General features: G+C 47.3%; 1 protein-coding gene across 2 annotated transcripts in view; it reads left to right on the top strand.

Annotated features, from left to right (window-relative positions):
- Positions 1 to 23,890, top strand: part of SLC23A2 (solute carrier family 23 (ascorbic acid transporter), member 2) — a 127,104-nt gene that overhangs the window by 64,756 nt on the left and 38,458 nt on the right. Inside the window, exons 4-7 of one of the 2 annotated variants that reach the window (XM_011975277.1) lie at positions 5,974 to 6,090; positions 8,820 to 8,977; positions 22,374 to 22,462; positions 23,459 to 23,529. In XM_011975277.1, coding sequence (XP_011830667.1) covers positions 5,974 to 6,090; positions 8,820 to 8,977; positions 22,374 to 22,462; positions 23,459 to 23,529 — 435 coding nt within the window. The remainder of the gene's footprint in view (positions 1 to 5,973; positions 6,091 to 8,819; positions 8,978 to 22,373; positions 22,463 to 23,458; positions 23,530 to 23,890) is intronic. The other variant, XM_011975287.1, reaches the window with a different exon arrangement.

Genomic DNA, 23,890 nt, shown 5'->3' with positions numbered 1-23,890 from the left:
TTCACCGTGTTAGCCAGGATGGTCTCGATCTCCTGACCTCGTGATCCGCCCGTCTCGGCCTCCCAAAGTGCTGGGATTACAGGCTTGAGCCACCGTGCCCAGCCTATTTTTCTTATTTCTTTGGTTAATTTCTATATTCTTTTTTCCTTGTTCTGACATTTAACACTTACTCTTATTTATATTTGTCTTTTTTTTATTTTTGAGAGCTACCTTTGACTTCCAACCCTTCTGTTGAGTTTTAAAAAACTATCCTGTGCTTAATTTCTGAGACCTCTTTTATTGTTTTTTGGTTTTATTGGCTAAAGTATTTAAAAAGCATTCTTTGTCTCCCACAATTGAAGTAACTTTATTTTTCTGAAGATAGTCTTTATTTTAAGCTTTTTAAAAAATACTACATTGATTATATTTTGTTTCTTTGCCTTCATTTTTTTAGTCTTTCTTCACTGTCCCAGGATAGGAGGCAATAAAAGATAGGATCGTGAGGTCTTTATGTGTGATGAAGTTTATCTAATTGCGTACCTGCCCTTGAGTGACCAGGTGGAACGCTGTGTTGTCTCTGCGGGATGTATAGATGTCACTGTCTTGTCTTTGGGGCTGATCAGCTTTCTCCAGAAAGGAATCGTGTAGTCTCCTGTGGGTATAAGTCTGGTTTCTGTGACCTGGGTTCTGGCATTCTGGAAGCAGATGAGTATCCTGCTGCTGATGTTTTCCTTGATCGCTGTGTGATATTCCTCAGCTGGAGGGCTTTCCAGTTCATATTCTTCAGACCATACATGTTTGTTTCTTGAAGGAGGAGGACAGCAGTAGTTAACACACTGTCTGACCAGTTTGCAGGGTTAAGACCTGTCCTCTCCCCATTGCTACCCTGTCTAGTGCTTGCAAGCATAGCACTTTCTGGGGTTCTGCTGGTCAGCCAGCCCACCTCTTCATAGCATCCTTCAATTAGTACCCAGCTTGTGCATTCCTTCCCTCTCCCAAATTGGTCACACAGCATCCAAACACTTTTCATATTAAAAAAAAAAAAAACTGTTAATCTCATTTTCTTATCTCCTCTTTGCTTTGTCCTTGTAGATGTGTATCATATTTATTCCTTCTGTGTTTTTAGAACTTAGAAGAAAAGATACATGTGGTCAATCTACCATGTTTAACTAGAACTCAAAAGCTGGCTTGTTGAAAAGAATAATGAAATTGATATTTTTGGGTTTTTTGGTTTTTGTTTTTGAGACAGAGTATCACTCTGTCACCCAGGCTGGAGTGCAGTGGCGCGATCTCGGCTCACTGCAGCCTCTGCCTCCTGGGTTGAAGCGATTCTCCTGCCTCAGTCTCCTGAGTAGCTGGGACTACAGGTGTGCGCCAACACGCCCAGCTAATTTTTGTATTTTCAGTAGAGACAGGGTTTCAGGGTTTCGCCATGTTGGCCAGGCTGACCTCAAGTGATTGGCCTGCCTCGGCCTCCCAAAGTGCTGGGATTACAGACGTGAGTCACCAGCCTGTTTTGTTTTTTTGAGACAAGATCTCTGTTGCCTAGACTGGAGTGCAGTGGCATGATCACAGCTCACTGCAGCCTCAACCTCTCAGGCTCAAGTGATGCTCCTACCTCAGACTCCTGAGCAGCTGACCACTGGCATGTGCCACCACACTCAGCTAATTTTTGTTTGTTTTTGGAGACAGGGTCTCTGTTTGTTGCCCAGGCTGGTCTCAAACTCCTGAACTCAAGTAGTCTGCTGACCTCAGTCTCCCAAAGTGCTGGAATTATAGACATGAGCCACCATGCCTGGCCAAAATTGATCTTTTGTGGCCCCGATTAAGAGAAAAAAGTAGAAAGCACAAATATACATTAATATCGTAAAAAAGAGAAATGTATAAGAGAATAGTACATGCTACTTTATGATAATCAGTTTGAAATGCTACAGCAGGGATTGGCAAGCCAAATTTGGTTTAGTATCTGTTCTTCTCAGTAGACTTTTGCTGGAACACAGCCATATTTCTTTGTTTACCTGTTGCCTAAGGTTGCATCCATGCTACAGTGACAGAACTATGTGGCTCCCAAAGCTTGAAATATTTACTGTATGGCCCTTTATAAAAAATATTTTCTTAATCCACTCTGTCACTGATGGACATTTGGGTTGATTCCAAGTCTTTGCTATTGTGAATAGTGCCACAATAAACATACGTGTGCATGTGTCTTTATAGCAGCATGAATTATAATCCTTTGGGTATATACCCAGTAATGGGATGGCTGGGTCATATGTTACATCTAGTTCTAGATCCTTGAGGAATCACCATACTGTTTTCCATAATGGTTGAACTAGTTTACAATCCCACCAACAGTGTAAAAGTGTTCCTATTTCTCCACATCCTCTCCAGCACCTGTTGTTTCCTGACTTTTTAAGAAAATGTGGCACATATACACCATGGAATACTATGCAGCCATAAAAACGGATGAGTTTGTGTCCTTTGTAGGGACATGGATGCAGCTGGAAACCATCATTCTTAGCAAACTGTCACAAGAACAGAAAATCAAACACCGCATATTCTCACTCATAGGTGGAAACTGAACAATGAGATCACTTGGACTCGGGAAGGGGAACATCACACACCGGGGCCTATCATGGGGAGGGGGGAGGGGGAGGGATTGCATTGGGAGTTATACCTGATGTAAATGACGAGTTGATGGGTGCTGACAAGTTGATGGGTGCAGCACAGCAACATGGCACAAGTATACATATGTAACAAACCTGCACGTTATGCACATGTACCCTAGAACTTAAAGTATAATTAAAAAAAAAAAAATGTGCTGACTCTGCTGTAGAGGAAATGATTTCCTAGAGAAAGAGACTACAGTCGACCCCAAAGGTGCTAGATTAGATAAAGAACCGCGGAGGAGATAGCAAAGGTAGTTAAAAGTGTTAAGAAGGCTCCAGGCAGAGAACAGCATTCTGAGTTCACTCTAGTCTTTGAAGCACAGGTAATTTTTTGTTTTTTACATTATTTCAGATCATAGAATAAGATGGAAAGTCTTTTTAAAGTGACATAGTTATTTATGTAGTCATCGTTTGCAGAAACCTTGTTAGAGGTTTTTGGTTTTGCAGTATTTGAAATAGCTCATGGTTTACACAGTGATCACTGAGTGTGGCACTACAGTGCGCAGAGTGCACAATGGCCAGACCGGTCCTTCTGTCATCAGGCGGGGCTGCACAGCATCTGCCTCACAGTGTTGTCTGGTCCCCTTGACCACACAACCCCCCCCCGTCCTGTATTATTTTAATACCAGCTGTGGACCTTTACACTAGTTTTGTTTCTGAGTTGTAGGGCTACCCTCACTACTAAGAAAAGTCTGCATGTGTGCATGTGCATACATGTGCCTGTGTGTACATCTTGACCTCTGCCTGGATGCGAAAAGTCTTGTCTTTTTGTGTGTGTGTGTGTGTGACGGAATCTCGCTCTGTTGCCCAGGCTAGAGTGCAGTGGTGTGATCTCGGCTCACTGCAACCTCCGTCTCCTGGGTTCAAGCAATTCTTCTGCCTTAGCCTCCGGAATAGCTGGGATTACAGGCGTGCGCCACCACACCCAGCTAATTTTTGTATTTTTAGTAGAGGCAGGGTTTCACCATGTTGGCTAGGCTAGTCTTGAGCTCCTGACCTCAGGTGATCTACCTGGCTGGGCAGGTGCTGGAATTACAGATGTCAGCCACTGCACCTGGCCAAAAAGTCTTTTCATCTGCCTTATAATTAACAATCGTGGTTTTGGAATTGTTAGAAAAATATTGCTTACATTATTGTGTGACAGATTGTACTAGTCTATGATAGTGTTATGTATTCTGTCTTCAGACATTTCTCTTTGTTATGAAATACTTTGTCATGTTACTTTGTGAGCAGCAGCACTGCCTGTGTGGCTGCAGCTAATGCGGTGCTGCTGAGCTGACCTTTGTGTCTTGAGCCCCAGCTCTGTAATTCCACCGTGTTAGCAAAATGATGACCTCAGTTCAGAAGGTCCCAAATCAGGTTCTGAGATTTATGAGGAAGACTCAGAGAATTCAGCAGAGCTGTTTTACTCACAGTTAAGGGTTTTTTTTGTTTTTCGTTCGTTTGTTTGTTTTTCAGAGAAAGGATACAGATTAAAATAAAAAATGGAAAAAGGCACAGAGTCAGGGTCTAGGAGACACCAGGCACAGGCTTGCAGCCATCCTCGCCCAGTGGAGTCATGGAGGCAGTGTTCAGTTTTCCCAGCAGTGATATGTGGTAACACTCATTCAACCAGGGAAGCTCACCCAAGCCTTGGTGCCCAGGGTTTTTAAGTGGGGATCTGTTGTATAGGTATGGCTGACTGCCTGTGTGGCTAACTTTAGTTACTCACCAGCCCCTCCAGAGGTCAAGCTGACACTGTGAGGCCAAGTTTCAGGTAAAAAAAATATGTATAAACTGGAGAAGGGGCCTCATTATGTTGCCCAGGCTGTTCTTGAACCCTGGCCTCAAGTGATCCTCACACCTTAGCATCCCGGAGTGCTGGGACCACAGGTGTGAGCCACTGCACTGGGCCTAAAAAGACACATTTAAGAGGCAGAAACCCCAAGAGCTCAGGTTATCCCCCACATGCCAGGCAAGAGTCAACCCTTCCTTTGAAATGTACAGGGTTTGAACAACCCAGACCTGCTGAGTTAATCTTTATTATACATCACTGTATGCCACACCCCTCAGACACATATGTACTTTTTCTACCATTTCTTCCAACAAGTTGTTAAAGACATCCATAATCCATCGTAACGAATTCAACACAATGTAAATTTGCCAGTATCCCTTGTGAGGACGGAAGAGAAAGTTTTACCCAAAAGGTCATATTCAGTTACATTTGGTTTAGATCAGATATCAGCTTCCATCAGACGTTTACTTCCGGCTGTGGAAGGTGAGGGTGAACTGTGTCCCTTCTTTTGTTTAAGGGTATTGGACCCCAAACCCCAAACCCCTGTTACCTCCATGTGGAACACATGGAATCAGCATTTTCCCCATGTGGGATATCTTTTCATTTTATTTCTGTTAAGCACTTTGTTTGCTAGATTATAAAAGTTTTTTCAAATGAGGTACATGTCTTGGATTCCAAGAAATGACTGTAGAAATTCCAAGAAAAGATTCTTTGTGTGGTGTTTGAAACCAGAGCAGTTTTGAGGTTCTCTTGGGGAACTCAAGGCTACCTTGAGTTTTCTGTTTGGCTCAGATACTGCCTGAGTTCAGAACTGATGCTGGGGGTGATTGGAAGAGGCTGGACTCTAACCTAAAGTGACTGGTCTTTATGATGATTTTGGCTTAAAAACCATGCTACACCTAATGTTTTAAAATATTTTTTTTTACAAGTGTTAGGGGAAAAAGAAGAAAAAACCTGTCACCTAAACTATCAGTACATTTTTAATGTTTTGTTTTTTAAACAGAATTCAAATCACTGTGTTTATATACTTCTGAATTTTCCTCTTTTCACCTAAGAGCAATAGTGTTTGGATAGAAAGGTGTAGAACTTCAGAGTACAAAGATCCTGCAGGGATGAAGTAGGCTGGGAGGGGCAGATCAGTGTGCTGTCTCTTCAAAAGTGCTTAAAATTTTCTAAGATTTCTTCATCTGGGGCCTCACGCAAGGACTGCTCATGCCAAGGTATCATTTTGTGGTCTCAACCGGGGAACATCTCTGTCCATGCAGGAGGATCCCCAGGCCTGGGGAGAAGCTCTGAGCAAGTTTAGTGTTCTCAGGGATGAGTTGTTGACAAAGGACACTGACCTCCCAAATTCTGAGGATTGACCATCCCAGTGGGCGAGTGTACTTGAGCCCAAGAGTGTACTTGGCTTCAACGACAGCCAAGGCTCAAAACTGCAGGAAAATGGCAGCCACTTGATAAAGTTGTTTTTCTGTAATAGTGACCTGCACATGGCCAAGCTAACATGGGTGTTCAGGTTTAATGAGTACCTTCCTTTCTCTTTCTCACTCACAGAGCTCTCTCGCCGAGACCCTCGATAGCACTGGCAGTCTGGACCCCCAGCGATCGGACATGATTTATACCATAGAAGATGTTCCTCCCTGGTACCTGTGTATATTTTTGGGGCTGCAGGTAAGATGGTTCCTGTAGGATATGTAACTACCAGCAGGTGTTTGCGTTGTCTACCATCTGGAATTGTTTAAAAGTTCAAGTTTGATTTTTGTTTATTGAAGACTTTTATAAATTCCTCTTTTAAGAGTGATGAGTAGGGACAGCATGGTGGCTGATGCCTGTAATCCTAGCAGTTTTGGAGGCTGAGGTGGGCCGATCACTTGAGCCTGGGAGCTCAAGACCAGCCTGGGTAACATGGCAAAAGGCCACCTCTACAAAAAATACAAAAATTAGCCACGTGTGGTGGTGTGTGCCTATAGTCCCAGCCACTCAAGAGGCTGAGGCAGGGGGATCGCTTGAGGTTGAAGTTGCAGTGAGCTGTGATTGCACCACTCCACTTCAGCCTGGGCAAGAGTCAGACCCTGTCTCAAAAAAAAAAAAAAAAAAAAAAAAAAAAAGGGGTGAATGGGAATCATAGCAGGAGGTAGAATGGATTACCAGGGAAAAGAAAGACAATGTTCAGGGGCACGCAAGAGCAGTGACATAAAGGAAGGCAAAGGAGATAGAGTTATAGAAAGAAGGAAGAATAGAGAAAGGAGCAAAGTTGAAGAGTAGAGAAAAGAGGAATTTATTTTCATCTCCCATCCCTGGCCTAGTTAACCCACCCAAAATCATGGTATCTTCTGCCATGAAACGTGAGTTACCCTGAAAAGTGCCATGTTGGCCAGGACCTAAATGGTAGGTTTTCAGTCTTATTTTTTAAAGGAAGGGAAACTTGCCACAGTAGTGGCAGCTTTGTCTGCTGTAGCTTCCAGTGGGAGGGGAGGGCAACCAGGCTCAGGGACAAGATGGGTGGTGACATAGCTGATGCAGGCCTCCAGCGTCTTTGATACCTCCCTCCTCTGTCTTCAGCACCCTTTTCCCTTTCATAGGATTAACACAGGACGTTTTGGAGAAAGGGGACAATGTGGGGAAGGTCTTTTCTTAGATGTACACCCTTGGGCTGTATTTGCTTTGGTTTTAAGTTGGACTCTGTTCTGAGGTCTGGTTTACTATTTTTCCCTTCTCAAGTGTGTGGTCCATTCAACTTAAGGTATCTCAGGTGCTGAGAAAATCCATCTTATTGTCCAGAGAGGTTTATTCACCCTGGGATGGGGCTGTGCCTGCCAACAGCTGGGCACTTTGGTCAAATTTCCAGTTGCCCCACCCTTCCCACACCCCCTTTCAGGTATCAAAGCACATGGTAACCCCAACTGGCAGGTGTCTGTTTAGTAGGGGAGGAGTCAGAGCCAAAGGAGCTGAGTGGCCTTGGCAAATAGTCTACTTTGGGCCGAGCATTCTGAACCAGATTCAGGAAACACACTTTTTGGAATGTTTATCCTATAAATGTCTCTGGCAGTCTTCCCTGGTCAGATAGGAGTGGGAAACCCTGCCTGCATCATGCCCTTCCTGACGGTTCAGAGAACATAAACTTGTGAGCAGCCCTGAGGCATCCTGAACAGGAATGTTTCACCTCAGGAAACTCCTTTACTGTTGGGCTTCTTGGGCTGCATGTGGCGTGTTTGGCGAATGTGGGCAGGAATGGGAAGCTGCTGGAAGAAAAGTAGGAAGTTTGCAGAACAGAAATAAGAACTGGTCAATGGGGGAAGGGAGGGAAGTGAGTCGTGAGTGCTGGGACTATCCTACTGGGGTTACAGGTGTGGCGTTGGGCATGCGTGGGGGGGTCCCAAAGGAAGGTGGGATAGGGTTCTTTCTGGAAGATTCCCATGGCTACCATATGCCCTTAATCCTGCCCTGACTGGAACAGATGAATTCTTTGTTTTCAAAAACAATGCCAGCTCACAGAAAAAGACAGAAAACACTCCATGCGTATGTAACTTATGACGCTTATGTAACTTTAATCCCCAGACATGTAAGAACTTTTTTAAAGAAGTAGACTAATTAACTTAGAAATGTAGATGCAGAATTCTATATAAAATATTAACAGATCAAATTGCAGAAGAAAAATACAGCATGACTGACTAGGGTTTGTTTCAAACATGCAAGAATAGTTCAGCACATCACAATTCATGATAACAGATTAGAGGAGAAAGGCCTTATGGTTTTAGCAATTTATGGCAGAAAAGCATTTTGGGGAAAAAGCCCCAAATATTTCTAATAAGAATTACATAATTAAAATATCACCAGGGCTGATATTGACTGTTTCCTTTGTGAAGTATGAATTCATCCAAGTAATAAGTAATAATGACAGTGTGTAGTAAGACAAGAAAATGTAATAAAAAGGAGAAATGCAGCTGGGTGCAGTGGCTCACGCCTGTAATCCCAGCACTTTGGGGAGGCAGAGGCAGGCAGATTGCTTGAGCCCAGGTGTTTGACACCAGCCTGGCCAACACGGTGAAAACCCATCACTACAAAAAATACAAAAATTAGCTGGGCTTGGTGGTGCATGCCTGTAATCCCAGCTACTTGGGAGGTTGAAGCAGGAGAATTGCTTGAGCCTGGGAGGTGGAGGTCACAGTGAGCCAAGATCGCACCATTGCACTCCGTCCAGGGCAGTGGGAATGAAACTGTCTCAACCACAAAGGAGAAATGCTGAAAAAGAAGGAAAAAAATGGCTTGCTCTAACAAACCAAGAAGATTCTTTATGGGGGCTATTTTTTAATGACAATAAAAGAGAAGAATTAGGATGAAATCAAGAATAAATGAGGAAGGGTTTACTGTTTCTCCTCTGACCCTTTTCCTGCCCACAGCACTACCTGACATGCTTCAGCGGCACGATCGCAGTGCCCTTCCTGTTGGCCGATGCCATGTGTGTGGGGTACGACCAGTGGGCCACCAGCCAGCTCATTGGGACCATTTTCTTCTGTGTGGGAATCACTACTTTGCTACAGACAACGTTTGGATGCAGGTGAGATTGGGGTACTAGTGGGGGATGCCAAAGTCCCCAGAAGGCGTTGAGCTGGGCCGTTTGCCTAGGGCTGTTTGCAAGGACGGAATGGAGGCAGGGGAATGTCCTAGTGGCCATTGGTCCCCACCCCCGCAGTGTTCCTCCCAATCATTTCCCCTCTCTTGGTGAACGGTCCAAGCTGGAAACTCAGCCTCACCCTCCTTCCCCTGTCCCCTTGGCAAGTCATGCTCGCTCCCTAGCACCCCTCTGTGCCCCCATTCCTTGAGTTCAGACTGGAGTGTCCCACCAGGCTCCCTGTTGACTTCCCTGCCTCCAGGGCACTGCTCTTGGACTCACTTTGTGCCCCACACCCAGTGCCATCTTTCCACTTCCACACCCTCCTCAGGGTGAGCCACATTGCAGCTCTCCTCCCTTTTTACACACCAGGCTGCACCCAGCATTTAGGCTTGCCCTTGCTCTCTGCCCCACCTACATTTCCAGCCATGCCTCTGAGCCCTGTCTCCTGCCTTCCCTGGCCTCACTCCCGAGGGCCTACTGTGTATCTTCCTGTGTGTCTTCTCCCCACCCGCCTGGCACACACCAGCTCATCCTCCAGACCCAGCTTGTCCTGCCCTCCCGACTCTGTGGAGCCCTTCGTTGTTCTCTGACTTCCCACCTTGTTTTCATCCTTCCAGTGTGGCCCCTATTCCAGTTTGTCCTTTTTGTTTCTATGTCTTTTTCCCACGGTGCTTCCTCCTTGATGCCAGGGCTTTGGCTTGTTCACTTTTGCATTTCCAGCCACCAACTTAAATGGTCATGAAGCTGGCACAGGAAGAAGAAACATCCTTATCTACCTTCCTACCTCCTCCTGCAAGCTTGCCTTTTCCTCTCCTTTCCTGCTCTTCTACCCTCTTCTCAGTGCAGCCTCTTTCTTTACCCCAGGGCACTGCTCAGGAAGTCAAGCCTGCTGTGGCAGGACTGTCCTAAGGTCACCGCCAGCTGTCTCTTGCTCCGTCAGAGACAGGCTGAATAAGGCCTGGCCCTTCCTGCTGTGGGAGGTGGGTGTGAGCTGAAGTCAGGGACTGCATTCTGATGAGTTAGAATCCTTCAGGACCTCGGGGTTGCCCTAACATGGCACGGGGATAGGGGGGCCTTGGAGGGCAGTGAGCCATGTGCAGGTGTTCTGGTTGCCAGGGTGGGCCACACCCTGGGAGGGCAGGCCGCAGGTCTGCTGATGGAAAGAAGCTATGTGGACTAAAGGCTTCGGGGCTGGCAAGCTCTTAGGGTTCCCAGATCCCAGCCTTTGCTAGTCTGTCCACAACCACCAAGCTGGGCTGACGGGAGGAGGGTCTCCTCAAGCCCGCCAGGGGGCAGGGCAGGGATATCACTGACCAACTAGGGGGAGGAGATGTGGTCTGGGCCTTCCAAGAAGGGCTCAATCTGACTAGCACCCTCTTTCATTCTTCGGGCACAGTGTTCAGGGCTCTGTGCTTCAAGGCCAGAGTGCCCGGCAAAGCTTTTGTTGGCTGGCTCAGGATCCTTACCTTGCCCATGGAGCACTGGCTCTCTGGAGAGACATTCTTTTTCTAAACAGCTGACTTATCCATGGATTTGTAGGCACAATCCCTCTGTGAATTTGGTCAGTGTCTCTAGTTGAGCATTATTGGTTGACCTGAATAGGGAATGAAAGCTGTCTTTATTGCAGTGAAGTGTGCACCGTGTGCCGCTCTGCCCCAGCTCATGCCAAAGAGGCCAGGCCTGGCCAGCAGCTGAGCCTGATGGGCATAGTTGGTAATGGGACACAGAAGGGAGGGCCTGGGGGAACTTGGGGTAAATACTTTTGGTCACGGAGGGCATCATCTTGCCCACTGTTGGGGCACAAGACCTAAATCGAACTACCCAGGTCAGCATGGTTCACCTCCCTGCTGGCCTGGGGAGCAGTTTGAGCTGAGTGAGAACAGGAGAGGGCATTTGACACCCTACTGAGATGGCTCAGGGACCCAAAATGCAGAGCTGTGGCCTGGAGGAGGGTGTGTGTCCGTGTGCCCCATGTCCACGAGGCTGGGTGAAAGCAGCCTTTCTTGCCGTGTTTGTGAGGAGTCAGAGTGAGTCCCCCATGACCTCTGGCTGTGCAAGGAATGGCAGCTCCACCCCTGCTTCCATCCTCCCCGCAGTGTGGCCATTTGCTTAGTCATAAATCAGGTGGTGCTGACTCTAATCACGTCAGCAACTGTGTGCTGCTGGGCAGGTGAGGGTGTGCTGGGGACTTTGGTGGGGTGTTGGGCTTATGATAGGGGTTTTCTGTGGTTGTCAGGGTGTGGGTGGTACTCGTCCTCTTAACCTGGACAAAACGAAAGAGTACTGGCTCAGCCCTGCAGATATTCAGTGACTGGTCTGTGTAGCAGGCGCGGGACCTGGCTGTCGTGGGGAGCAACGGTGACATCGACGCACATGGCCTGTAGCACGAATGGCAGCACCATCAGGGAGATGCAGTGCATCCTCTAGGGGACTTGGTGTGAGTCCTAGAGGAGGTGGGGTTTGAGACAGACCCTGGAGGCTCCAAGGGCTCTGCCCGGGAAGGCTGAGGGAGCAACTTCCATCCCAGCAGGGGCAAAGGCAGGAAGTCACAGCCTGGCATGATCCCCCTGACCAAGCACACAGAGGCCGGAGCTTGGGACTTATCAACAGGCACAGGGAGCATTCAATGGCTTTGTTAGCAGGGGACACACCCTCTGGGGCTGTGCCTTGAAGGATGTTACTTAACCAAGTGTAGGGGGTGAGGACCATCCCAGGGGATCAGTGACATCCATGAGAAAGGTGACGGGGCCCAGGCAAGCGTCAGGGGTGTGGGGTAGGAAGGTGACTGTGCTGGGGCTGAACTCATCCCCCAGTCTCACTCTTTCTCGTTCTGGGGGTCCCTTCCTGCTTTGAATCCTTAGCTGGAAAGAGAAGTAGCACGGAGTGGATTGTGCTTCATGTGTCCTGATTAAAGAATCTTTCTAGCGGAGTGGCTTAGAGAGAGCCTTTGGGATGGGGGAGGGGAGCGCCCCTGCTGGCACCTTGCGGGCGGCTCGGGCCCTCCAGGCTGAGGGGGGCTCTTGCTGTGAATCTTCTGAGCCTTCTGTGTGTTGCCTGCACCCCTTGCTTCCTCTCCGACCAGCAGGTGGGCTCAGGTGGGAGCTCCTGCTCTGCACGGCCTCAGACCGTGTTTGCAGACCTTCTTCTGCGTGGGTCCTTAGCACACTTGGGGGCTTGCTATGCAGGGGGCTGCGTGTCTGAGACAGCGAAGGGGCACTGAGGCAATGAGACAAGCTGCTATTTTCCCCCTTGACTGGCCAGTCACCATGGGGGGCATGTTTGCTGCACTTTTCTCCACCCCATGTCTCTCCACCCTCCATCCCTTCCTGCTGGAACCCAGACTCCTCCACCCGTCCTCTTCCCATCTTTGCACTAGGCCAGAAGAGGCCAGGCTACCTTGTCAGCTGTACCACCTCTCACAGCCTCGCCTCAGGTTTCCTGTGGGGTTAGTGAGGGAAGAGCAGAAATCCCCAAATGGCCAACTACTCCTTGAGCATATGCCCTGTTCCCATCCAGCAGAGCAAAGTTGGCAGCCAGACCTCAGTAGCGTGAGGCCCCCTCTGGCACTTGGACACCCAGATCTCACTCAGGACAGCGTCTGTTCTGGGGTGCTCACCAAGATCAATGCTGCCAGGGCTGGACGCATGGCCATTGCAAGTGAAAGTCAGATTTTGGGATACTTTTGTGGAATTCTAACCCCTTGGGTATCACCTACACTTCTGAGGATAGAGAGATGTTTACAGCATGTGGCGTTATGACCTTGGACAAGTGACCCCTCCAGCCCTGTTTCCTTTGTGAAAATGAAAGGAGGCTTCTCCCTCAGGTGTCCTGGGAATGATATATTTTGCCCTATTTTAATGAATCTATTGTGTTGTTGTAGATTATTTTGTTTCTTAAAATAGTTTTTGGGAGTTTTTGCATACAAAAATGTGAACTCGTATTTTAGACTTTTAGTTCTGCTAGTTGCTTAGATAGATCCATCATAGGCTGTGAATTATCATTTCTTTTAGACTTCTGTGTTTATTTTCTGTTCAAAAAAGGATGGAAGAAATAGATAGAGCAGCTGGGGTAGAGAGGCTGTGAGCAGGGAGCGAGGTGGAGAGGAAAGGCAGAGGCAGCTGGGAGTGTGGGCCTGCCTCCCAGCAGCACCGCTGGAAGGATGGCAGATGGCCTCTGTGGGCTTTTGTGCGTTGTGTTTTTGTTTTTGGAGAAGCTCACCACTCATTTCCTTAGGCTTAGAGCAGAAGGAAAAATTTTTCATGTCCAGCTTTCGTGATTTCTAAGACACAGTCTCAGACTTCTCCAGCTCCGGTCGTTCCCCTGTTGTGTTTCAGTTCTGTATCCAGCTTTGTGCATTTGACTGCCTCTTGCTGAGTACCCGGTATTTCTGTCGCACTGGATATTGTGGGTGAAGGAAGCCTGAGGACAAATCATGGCCTGTGCCCTTCAGGGGCGGGCCCTCTATTCTGCAGAAGCGTCTAGAGTACAGGAAGGAATGAGGTGCTGTGGTCAAGTCATCCCCCTCGTTTCGCATGGGCTCTTGATCTGTGTGGAATGCTATCCTGGAAACCTGTTTCATTCTATAAAAATGACCAGAGTTGATGGGAAACCCGTGAAGGTGAAACAGATGTGTGTCTTTGCAGACCTTACCCAAGCCCAGAAGGCCGACCGTAGATGCCACAGCATGGGGGCACATTTCCCAAGGCTGACTGACTGAGACCACATGAAGCATGTCTGAGTTGTGCGGGCTGCAGACCCTTCTTCTTCACTGCACATCTCCCCTGGCATGAAAGTTTTCCTTTTCCTCCAGGGGCCGTTGTCTTTTTGCACTGGAGGTTGTGGACCTCAGCCCCGGTTGTCGAGGCCTTTAGGAGGCTTTGGTGCTTTCCAAGCCTTTGCTTAGGGAAAGGCGGCTTCCTCGTGGCCCTTGCTCATGGCATTCCCTCTCCTTCTCCCTCTTCCTCCCTAGCTTCTCCTCCTCCCTCCTCTTCTTTGACCTTAATCCCTTGAGCTTTGCATCAAGGAGGTCTTCATTACCGAGTTCCCCTAAGCGAGGATTCAACAGTTCTCATTTTGGTTGGTCTGTGATGTCAATTCCAGTTAACCTTTGTTGTGGGAATTAGTACAAAGCCTTTAAAATCCAGAGAAATGAGGGCAGCGTTTCGAGAGTCCCCTAACCAGCCTGCAGCTGTCATTCTTTTGTGGCACCTCCGAGCTTCCCAGAGTTCCCACCCCTGACCTTTGGTGTCTCTAGGGCCCTCCAAGACCCTGCCCCGCCGTCACCACACTGACTTGCCCGCAGGCTGGTGGAAGGAGTCTTACGGTGTCTGAGGGGCCACCCTCAGCCTTTCACTCCAGGCCCTTCTTAGAGGCATCACTCTGGCCTCTCCAGCAAAATGAAAGATAGGATGTCCCTCTCAGAGGAGCCCCTCCTGGCCATTTTCAGGTCTGCTGTAGGCACACAGCACATTCATGTGCTGAGAAACGGTAGGGTTTGGCCAAGAGAGTCATTGTAGCTGGTTTAGGAACCTGGCCTCTAACCAGATTGCCCTAAGGAGAGAGAGTTCCTCTGTCTTCTATCCTGTCAGGTTCCTGGGGCCCGTAATGGAACCTTGTCCATGATATGTGCTCACTGAGTACAAGGGGTGGCTCCAGGAGACTTTAAGGTCTTAAATCTGGGGGCTTCGAACTCATGATTGTTTATGAAGCTTAGAAGCACAGAGGGATGCGGTGATTAGATTGGGGCAGGGGAGACCCCATTTCTTTTTCTGTATATGTATGTTGGGGTACAAGTGTAATTTTTTTTTTTTATTTTTGAGCCACTTGAAAGTAAAGTGGCAGGCTGGGTAAGGCTGTTCAGGGCTGTAATCCCAGCCCTTTGGGAGTTTGAGGCGGGAGGATTGCTCGAGCCCAGGAGTTTGAGACCAGCCTGGACAACATAGTGAGACTTTGTCTCTACAAATAATAAAAATAATTAGCTGGGTGTGATGGCGTGCACCTGTGGTCCCAGCTACTCAAGAGCCTGAGGTGGGAGGGTCACTTGAGCCCAGGAGATGAGGCTTCACTGAGCCACGATCAAGCCATTGCATTCCAGCCTGGGAGACAGAGCGAGATCCTGTCTTTAAAAAAAAAAAGAAGTAAAGTTACAGACAGCATGATGGCTCACGCCTACATACTTTCCTAGCAATGAGGGTGTCTCTTGTGTATCGCAGGAGACCATTTGTCACACCTAACAACATTAACAATCATTCTGTTTCATCATCTCATGTGCAGTTCGTATTTAACTTCCCAGTTGTTCATAAACTACCTTTCCCAGTTATTCCCTCTCTAAACCAGTCACCTTCGTGTGGTGCCTTTGTTTGTTGTGTCTCTCTGCTGTCTCCACCTTTTTCCTCCCCACATCATCGTCTTTTTTAAAAGATTCCAGACCTGGTGTCTCGTGAGTGTCTGATTTTGTCTTGATTGTGTCCCTGTCACATTGTTTGATTTGTCCCACAATCCCTTTCATTTGTTGTCAACCAGAAGATGGGGCTGGAGGCATGATCGATTTAGGGTAAACATTGTTGCCAAAATTACTGTGTAGGTGATCTCAAATCCTTTGTATTCTGTCATGTCAAGCAGGCAGGCACATAATGGCACATTATAGGGTTTTGTGCCCAAATAAAAAATTTTTACTATCCATTTAACTAAAAAAGAATTTAAAATTGTACATTAATATGGGAGACCAGACTGGGTACGGTGGCTCATGCCTGTAATCCCAGCACTTCGGGAGGCTGAGGCGGGTGGATCACCTGAGGTTGGGAGTTTGAGACCAGCCTGGCCAACATGGTGAAACTCCATCTCTACTAAAAATACAGAAATTAGCTGGGCATAGTAGCGGGTGCCTATATCCCAGATACTCGGGAAGCTGAGGCAAGAACAATTGCTTGAACCCAAGAGGCAGAGGTTGCAGTGAGCCGAGATAAGGTAGACCAGTGAGAATGCAGAGGTGATGACCTTGGCTGAGGGTCTCTGCCCTGTCCCCCCTGCCAGCTGCACTGAGTCCTTGGACGCAGAGGCAGCTGGGCTCCCTTTCCATCATTCAGTAGTCACGCAACTTTGGACAAGCTCTCCCTAGATAAAGTCTCTCCAAGCCCTGTTTCCTCAATGGTAAACTAACCATAAGATTGTTAGTGAGCTGGATACCGTGGCTCGTGCCTGCAATCCCAGCACTTTGGGAGGCCGAGGTGGGAGGATCATTTGAGCCCTGAAGTTCAAGACCAACCTGGGCAACATAAGGAGACCTTGTCTCTACAAAAACATTAAAAAATTTAACCAGGTGTGGTGGTGCACACCTGTGGTCCCAGCTACTCGGGAGGCTGAGGTGGGAGGATTGCTTAAGCCCAGGAGGTCAAGGCTGCAGTGAGCTGTAATTTGCGCCACTACACTCCAGCCTGCGTGACAGAGCGATACCCTGTCTCAAAAGGAAGATTGTTAGCGAGCATCAAGTGAGGTGATGCCTGGTACCTGTCCACACTCAGTGGCTGACTCTATTTATCTTAGTTTTCGCCACTGAGAGGGAAGGAGGCAGGTACTGTAGTGGGTGTGCAGCGAACAAGGGCTGGGCAGCCTCATGGAGCAACGCGGACCTGATGAGTGCACCAGGGCTTGGGGTTGGCCACACTGCCAGTGTCCCCGGCCAGGGTGGGCCCCACTGACCCTGGAATCTGTGTCAGAGGCCATCAGAAAACTGTAAGGGCATTTGATCCAGCCCCTCCTGAGGCTGGAGACCGTCTTGCCTCAGCCGAGCTTGTTCTCTAGGGCAGGTCTCCTTGCTTTTGTCCCTGCAACTCTAGCTTTTCTGGGTGGTCTCCCTTCAGTTACTCCCCTCTTGCTCTGTTACCTGGTATTTGTGATGTTTCAAGGGCCTAGGAGTCTGATTGAGTCCTCTTGTTACATGTAAGTTTAATGAATTTGGTTCTCTACAACCTTTCTTTTTCGACTGTCAGGTCCTTCTTGTCCCAAACACTTCCCCAGGCTCTGAATTGTTCATCCTCCTCCTCATGGCCTTCTGCTTCCACCACCTCCCCTCCTCTAACCCCCATTCTTCCTTTTTAGGCAGGTGACTGCCCTGGCAAAAGCAGCTTTACACAGGAGTGAATAGTACTTATCACCAAATAAGGATGGAAGCTCTTTTCCTGTTTTAAATTTGGGGAGTTTTTTCAATATTTGGCATGACTCTGGTGTTTTAAGGAATATCTCATCATCTCCTTGCCTCTGCTGCCCCCACCCCCCCCAAGTCCCACCCCCTGAAAACACTTGATAGACTGATAGAGTTTTTTAAAATGTCACCTCTATTGAGGGGCAATAGATATGCAGTAGCATTCACCCTTAAGCTGTGCAGTTAGATGAGCTTATACTGATGTGTGCAATCACATCACCGTCACCATGAATAGATAGGACAGTGCAGGCTACTTTCCAGCAGTTCAGCAGGTCAGTGGATGGATGGATGGATGGATGGATGGATGGATGGATGGATGGATGGATGGATGGATGGATACAGTAAATGATAGAACATGTCATCAATTAAGAAAAAGTTTTCTTTGACACATTGTGTCTTTCTTTTCTTTTTGAGATGGAGTCTGGCTCCGTTGCCCAGGCTGGAGTGCAGTGGCGTGATCTAGGCTCACTGCAACCTCCACCTTCCGTGTTTAAGCGATTCTTCTGCCTCAGCCTCCCAAGTGGCTGGGATATAAGTACCTGCCACCACGCCTGGCTGATTTTTGTGTTTTTAGTAGAGATGGGGTTTCTCTATGTTGGCCAGTCTGGTCTCGAACTCCTGACCTCAGGTGATCCTCCTGCCTTGGCCTCCCAAAGTGCTGGGATTACAGGCATGAGCCACCATGCCTGGCCTTGCTTTTCTTTAAGAGTACTTTTTACACACACTCCTAGTGGTAGATTCGATAATGAACCTATAGCTCCTCAAAGCCAAACCTGTTACACCTCTTAGGGATTATTTTTCAAAAAATTTTCCTGCAGTTTAGACTCTTGAGTGGTCCTTTGACAATGCAAGGTTTTGTACCAATTTTGGTGGTTGTCTTGTAGATTAAGAAGCCAGGCACAGAGTATATGTGTTCTGCGTTGGTGAATTTTGTTTTTGTTTTATTCAGTTTCATTAACAGTTTAGTTCTGGGCAGATAATTTTGTACCTTCATGGTGCTTCCCATAGGAACTATTGGCTTTTAAGCTTTCTCTGATGGCACCATAGGGGGACTGCAAGCTGCCTGGCGACTGGAGGCTTATCTGGGTGAATCATGAAAACCCGTGCACGTTTCATCCCCAGCTCTGAGCGCTTTTAATCTAATCACCACTCTTCCAAATTTGCAGTCAAAATCAACTTGCCAGAAAGACTTAACCTCTTATTTTTAGTTTAATAGAATTCCTTTCTGAGAATATTTGTAAATAGCCCCTTCATTTCATTAAGTATTCATTGGTGCTGAAGATACATGGTGGGTCAAGACGGTGGGTGAAGCCAATCCACTTCCTACTATCGGGATGCCTACCTCAAAGTTGAGGTGGGCAGGACAGCTCATGGGAAGTGCACCAGCACAGACAGCAGCAGCCCGAGGAAGGGAGCAGATAGAGGCTGGGCGCATGTGGAGATCTGATTCAGGCTGGCTCGTCATTCGAGCGGATGCCAAAGGGAATTAAAAAGCAAAGACGACACACAGAGCCATGCCACAGCCTGTTGGGATGTCCTCGGTGGCTTGGTTCCTTCAAGACTGAGAATAGCTTCAGGGTTAAGGTCACCTCTCCCAGTTCTCCTACAGTGGTCCTTTCAGAGCAGGTCCTTCACTCGTTTTCCTCTTGCTGCGGGAAGAACACAGGGCATCTGTCATTTGGTCCCCACTGACCTTCACCATATGAGCTCCCTGTGCTTTCGCCCAAGTGGAGAATCTGCAGTCCTCTGAGGGTTCCTGGGTCCGTCCTGTGGCTCTTGTTTTGCACCTCCCCTCTCTCTGCCCGGAATACCTGAAACCCTCACACACGGCGAAGCACTTCTCATGCTTTAAGACTCGCTCAAGCGACTGCACCTGCAGAGTCCCACAGCATTTCACACCATCACATCACTGCCCCTCATATGTGACCGTGGTTAGTGTCTTCTTCACGCAGCAGAAACAGAAGGGCTCAGGAAGTGTTTTCCGTCATCGTATCTGCTTATAATTGTGCTGGTGTGAAGCAGATACCCAAGAATCGTTTATAAAGTGACAAAATGGTAAATCCCTTTACCTGGCACAGGGGTTGTCAGTCTCAGCCACCCCTAGAAGGCATTGTTGAAAATGCAGATTTGGTGCCACCCACCCCTGAATCTGGCTAACCAGACAAGACGCAGAAATCTCCACATTTAACCAGCACTCCCAGAGAACCCTGAAGCAGCTTCCTGGTAACTTGGGAGGTGACTTGCAAAAATCTTGACAAAAAGCCCTAAGTTGTAGGGGAACACATTACAGATTCAAAGGAGATCCTGGAATATTTACTGGAGGAGGTGATATTTTCTCTGTGCCTTAAATGACAAATGAAAACTGAACTCGTATGAAGGAGCTGGTGAGAGATACCAGGCTGGGAGTGGGGTTCAGGTTACCTGGGCACCAAGCTGGACATGGCGGGGCTCTGGCAGGGTTTTGAATAACGTAAGGACTGTGGGGGAGTTCCTTAGGTTCTCTTGCTGTCCTGAGGCTGGAGCCTGACATGGGATCTCATCATGTCACAATTGCTGGTCTGCTCAGGATTTTGTTTTTTAAACTAATGTCTAGTGGCCACTATTAACTGTGAGAATTTCCAGCTGCAGAAACCCACTGCCTCTTCACATATTTAAGATATATTTTCCCTGTAGACAGGTCAGAAAAACTTCTTTTGTAGAAGGCCAACAGTAAATAGCCTAGGCCTTGTGTGCCTCTGTTAATGTGCTGAGCTCCACCGTGACCGCGTGAAAGTGGCCGTTGACCATGAGTAAATAAATAGCTGTCCTCTATTCTAGTACAGCTTTACTTACAAAACAGGTAGCACCCCGGATTTGGCCCACTAGCTGGTTTGGCAGCCCCTGGTGTAAAGAAAAGCACAGTTTAATGTATTTCCTTTCCAGTCTTTAGTACAAAATAAAAGAGCAGGCAGTCTTCTTGGCCTGGGGAGACCCACCTGGGTGCCTGAGGTTTACGTGGTCATAGGGGCCATACTCTGGGTGCAGAGAGAAGAGCTGAGAATTGACCAGCTTCACACTGGGCAAGCACCTAAAAAAGTCACTGTTATCACCTTCAGTCGTTTTCTTGGAAAATTGGCTTTGTTAATTGTGATCTAGGGAAGCTCTCGTTTGTTTAACGTGTTCATATGCTCTTGTTGCAACTTTCCCCGAGAATGTTTCAGTCAAGCCAGTGACAGAGCCCACACTTAGTGCTGGCGTCTTAACAGCTTGTGTCAGGAGATATTGCCTGGCTAGATATGAACACGTAATGCTGGCAGGAGCAGCCCTTTCCAGATTGTCTCGGGAGACTTTTTCTATCGTCATCTATTTCAGGGGAGCCCAGGGTCCCAGCAGCTCGCAAATGAGCAAGTGTCTTTGCAGCAGCGCTCTCGGGACCTTTAGTCCTAGTTAAGCCATCAAATGCCCACCCCGAAAGGTGGCCAGGTCAGATTCCAAGGTCAGGTTCAGGCTGAGGTCTGACTGAAGAGTGGAAGCCAGATCCAGTCTTTCGTTTTGCCATTTCCAATGAATCACCAATGCAGTGTGATGTGTGATGGCCACATTCCTAAGGATAAAATCTCTAAACGCAGTTCACCATTTGTATTCCACTGCCCTAGGATGCATTGGTTGAAGTCGGAAACCATAGTAAATGAAATGGCATTTGGACCATTCCAGACAGCATCCATCCCTAATTATATGTTGTCCTTTCAGTACAGTCCTGAAAATTTGTGCTTATGGAATACTTAGAAGTCAAACAGTGTTTTCCCTTTGACATACATTCCCACTTCAGGTGTCCTTCACTTCTGCTATCCTCTGGGCCCCTCTGGCAGGTAATTATAACTGGATGGTTATTGAAGGGCATGCCTATGGGAGTGGCCATCAGCAATGCATCCGGTTTGTGTGGTGTAGCCTGCCTTTGTGCCTTAAAGCCAGCACCCTGCATACTCTGGATTGATGTCATTGCATGATTAAACAGCCAGGAGAGCATCTGTAACAAGGACGTCTTGACCTCCCTGGCTCAGAATGGTGTGTGCTGGGCTCTGGACTTGCAGCGAGACTGCTTGTTCTTTAGCCAGAGCCAGTTGGATTTCTCAGTCCAGTTCCTGTTTCACTGTGGGTAGGACTTGCTGCCAGACTGCTCAAAGGGAAGGATGCTGGGTCCCTGTGTCACTGGCAAGGCCACTGACTAGGCTCCCTGGGGCCTTTCAGGATTTGGATGTGTGAGAGTTCCCAGCCCTGCAAACAGGAAGAGCCAGTTTAATATTTTACCTTCAAAATTATATTTAAAATAGTGATTAAGTTCTGATGCTAACCCATAAAGCCACTTTAATGTGACTTAGCTGAAATGCTGTACATTTTCATTAAAAAATGGTAGTCTTTTTGAATAGCTTAAGTGTTCGTGAAGTCAATGTGAAATATCTAAAATATAATCAAATCATGTCATTTGAGGATCTCTGCATTTAGTTTGAGGATGTGGGCAGCAAATTTAATGGAGATTCTGCAAGTTTTCTGGGCCCTTTAAAATATGTTCGAATACCTTTAAGTATTTTTATGATTAAGCAGAATATTTATTATGTCTGCTATCACGTTGTAACTTACAGCTCTGTAGATCTAGATCACTATTATGATTTATCTGTAATCGGTGATTAGGGCAATTTTTGATTCACAAAATGAAACAACGGAGGGAAATTTTTTCCTGTGATAACCAATAATAATTTTAAAGGGAGGAGGAGGGAGGTAAAAAAGCAGAAATACACTGATGTTTAAAAAGGAGTTTATAAGCTCAGCAGGGAAGAGGGAACCTCAAATGCCCGCAGTCCCCTACCTGCAAGAGGAAAGGTGGTGATGGCAGGGGCCGGTGTTGGGGTGTTGGCACTGACCACGGGGCCCACCCTGGAGCTGCCTGGGTGGGAGGAGAGTGGCAATGGGGAGGATGAAGAAGCCACTGGCTGTGGCTGCATGGCACAGGAGACCTTTGCAGACTGGGGCTTTTTCTTCTAGGTGTGCCTGCATTTACTCATGTGCTGTATGTCTATGGAAAAGACTGTTAAGCTATCAAATAGTGAACTACCTCGGTAGTTCCCGATGCCGTGATCATGGTTTTGGTCTCGTTTCTTTTAGGTTACCCCTGTTTCAGGCCAGTGCTTTTGCATTTTTGGCCCCTGCTCGAGCCATCCTGTCTTTAGATAAATGGAAATGTAACACCACAGGTAATTGCAGTTATTTCCACATATGTCATTGGGGTCCCTTAATGCAGGTGTAAAGGGAGGCCTGGACATGCTGCCCTCAGCAGCGCTAAATCCTTTCTGGAATTAGGGACAAAGCACACAAACCCACAAACAGCTTAGAATGCTCCATCTGTGGACCGTGTCTGTCTCTCTCTTTCTATCCACTTGTTCATCCCTAACCCTAGAGCAAGAAAGGATCAGAATTGACCTCATTTCTCTGTTAATGAAATTGACAAATATGGGAACGGAATAGAAAAATATTTGTGCTATTTTTCTGCCTCTCTCTTTCAGTGGATTTTATGACCCACCAGTAATCACTCTCTTTGCTGCGTCAGCATCCCTTCTCTGAAACGTCTTTGCTTTTAAGGATCTGGCTACTGTGGTTTGCTGCAAATGACTTTCATTCCCCTTCCTTAGTGATTGCAAAGATCCTTAAGGAACCCGATAAGGTCAGGAAAAGATAGGGAATTTGAGAAAATCAGAGTCAGACCTGTACTCTCAAAAATACAATTACATTTTGACCTTCTAGGAGCAAAGTTTTCCAGCCTTCATTTCCTTCCTTGCTCCTAGGAGTTACTTTGTGACCACTGATTTGATCTGGGAACTGGAAAAGGCCCTCTGTTTTTATCTAAGTTTTTCAAACCTCAGTCCAACAGCCTTGCTGTCGGGCATTTCAGTGAGCTGTGTGCAAAGGTTGGTTTTTTTTGTGTGAGGCTGGTGCTAGTAACGTGTATCACCACTTCAGTTAGCTTTTGACAATTTGGGGAGCTCTCAGTCGATGAATTCATTTGGTTAAATTAGCATTTGAGGATCCACCTTTCAGTAAGATAAGCTGTACTGTTAGAGGTTGAATTTTAGGGATGGGGATTGACACAGATACAGTAAAAACAGGCAGAAAATTCTTCTTAAAAGGTAAAATGAGTGTGTCATGTGAGACATCAGTGTCACTCCAAGAAAAACTTTGTTTTTGTTTTCAAGATGTTTCAGTTGCCAATGGAACGGCAGAGCTGTTGCACACGGAACACATCTGGTATCCCCGGATCCGAGAGGTAAAAGACAAGCGTTGTCTGCCTTTGGCTTCTTCGTGTTTCTTCTCAGCTTCAATGTTGGTTGACCCAGGAAATAGCAGTCACTTTTACTGAGCCCTTCTTTTCTTTTTCAATTACTGATACGTTTATTTCTCTCGTTAAAGTAAATGTAGTTAAGCAACACTCTAGAATCAAGCATATGGAAATGCTTTGGGCACCCAGAAGGAATGGTTTCCTCCCTCCTGCACACCCACAGACCTGTCCACTCACACCCGCCAGCACAACTAGCTGAGGTTGGTAGCTCCCTGGACAGAGCTACAGAGGCTCATCATCGACAGATAGAATTGTTCACCCTGGCCTCAGCGTCTGCCTGTGTTCATTG

The sequence above is a fragment of the Mandrillus leucophaeus genome, unplaced genomic scaffold (genome assembly GCF_000951045.1).
Source record: "Mandrillus leucophaeus isolate KB7577 unplaced genomic scaffold, Mleu.le_1.0 Scaffold101, whole genome shotgun sequence".
In the NCBI taxonomy this organism is placed as follows: domain Eukaryota; kingdom Metazoa; phylum Chordata; class Mammalia; order Primates; family Cercopithecidae; genus Mandrillus; species Mandrillus leucophaeus.
The sequence above is the reverse complement of the archived record's forward strand: the minus strand, read 5'-3'. Positions and strand labels throughout refer to the sequence as shown.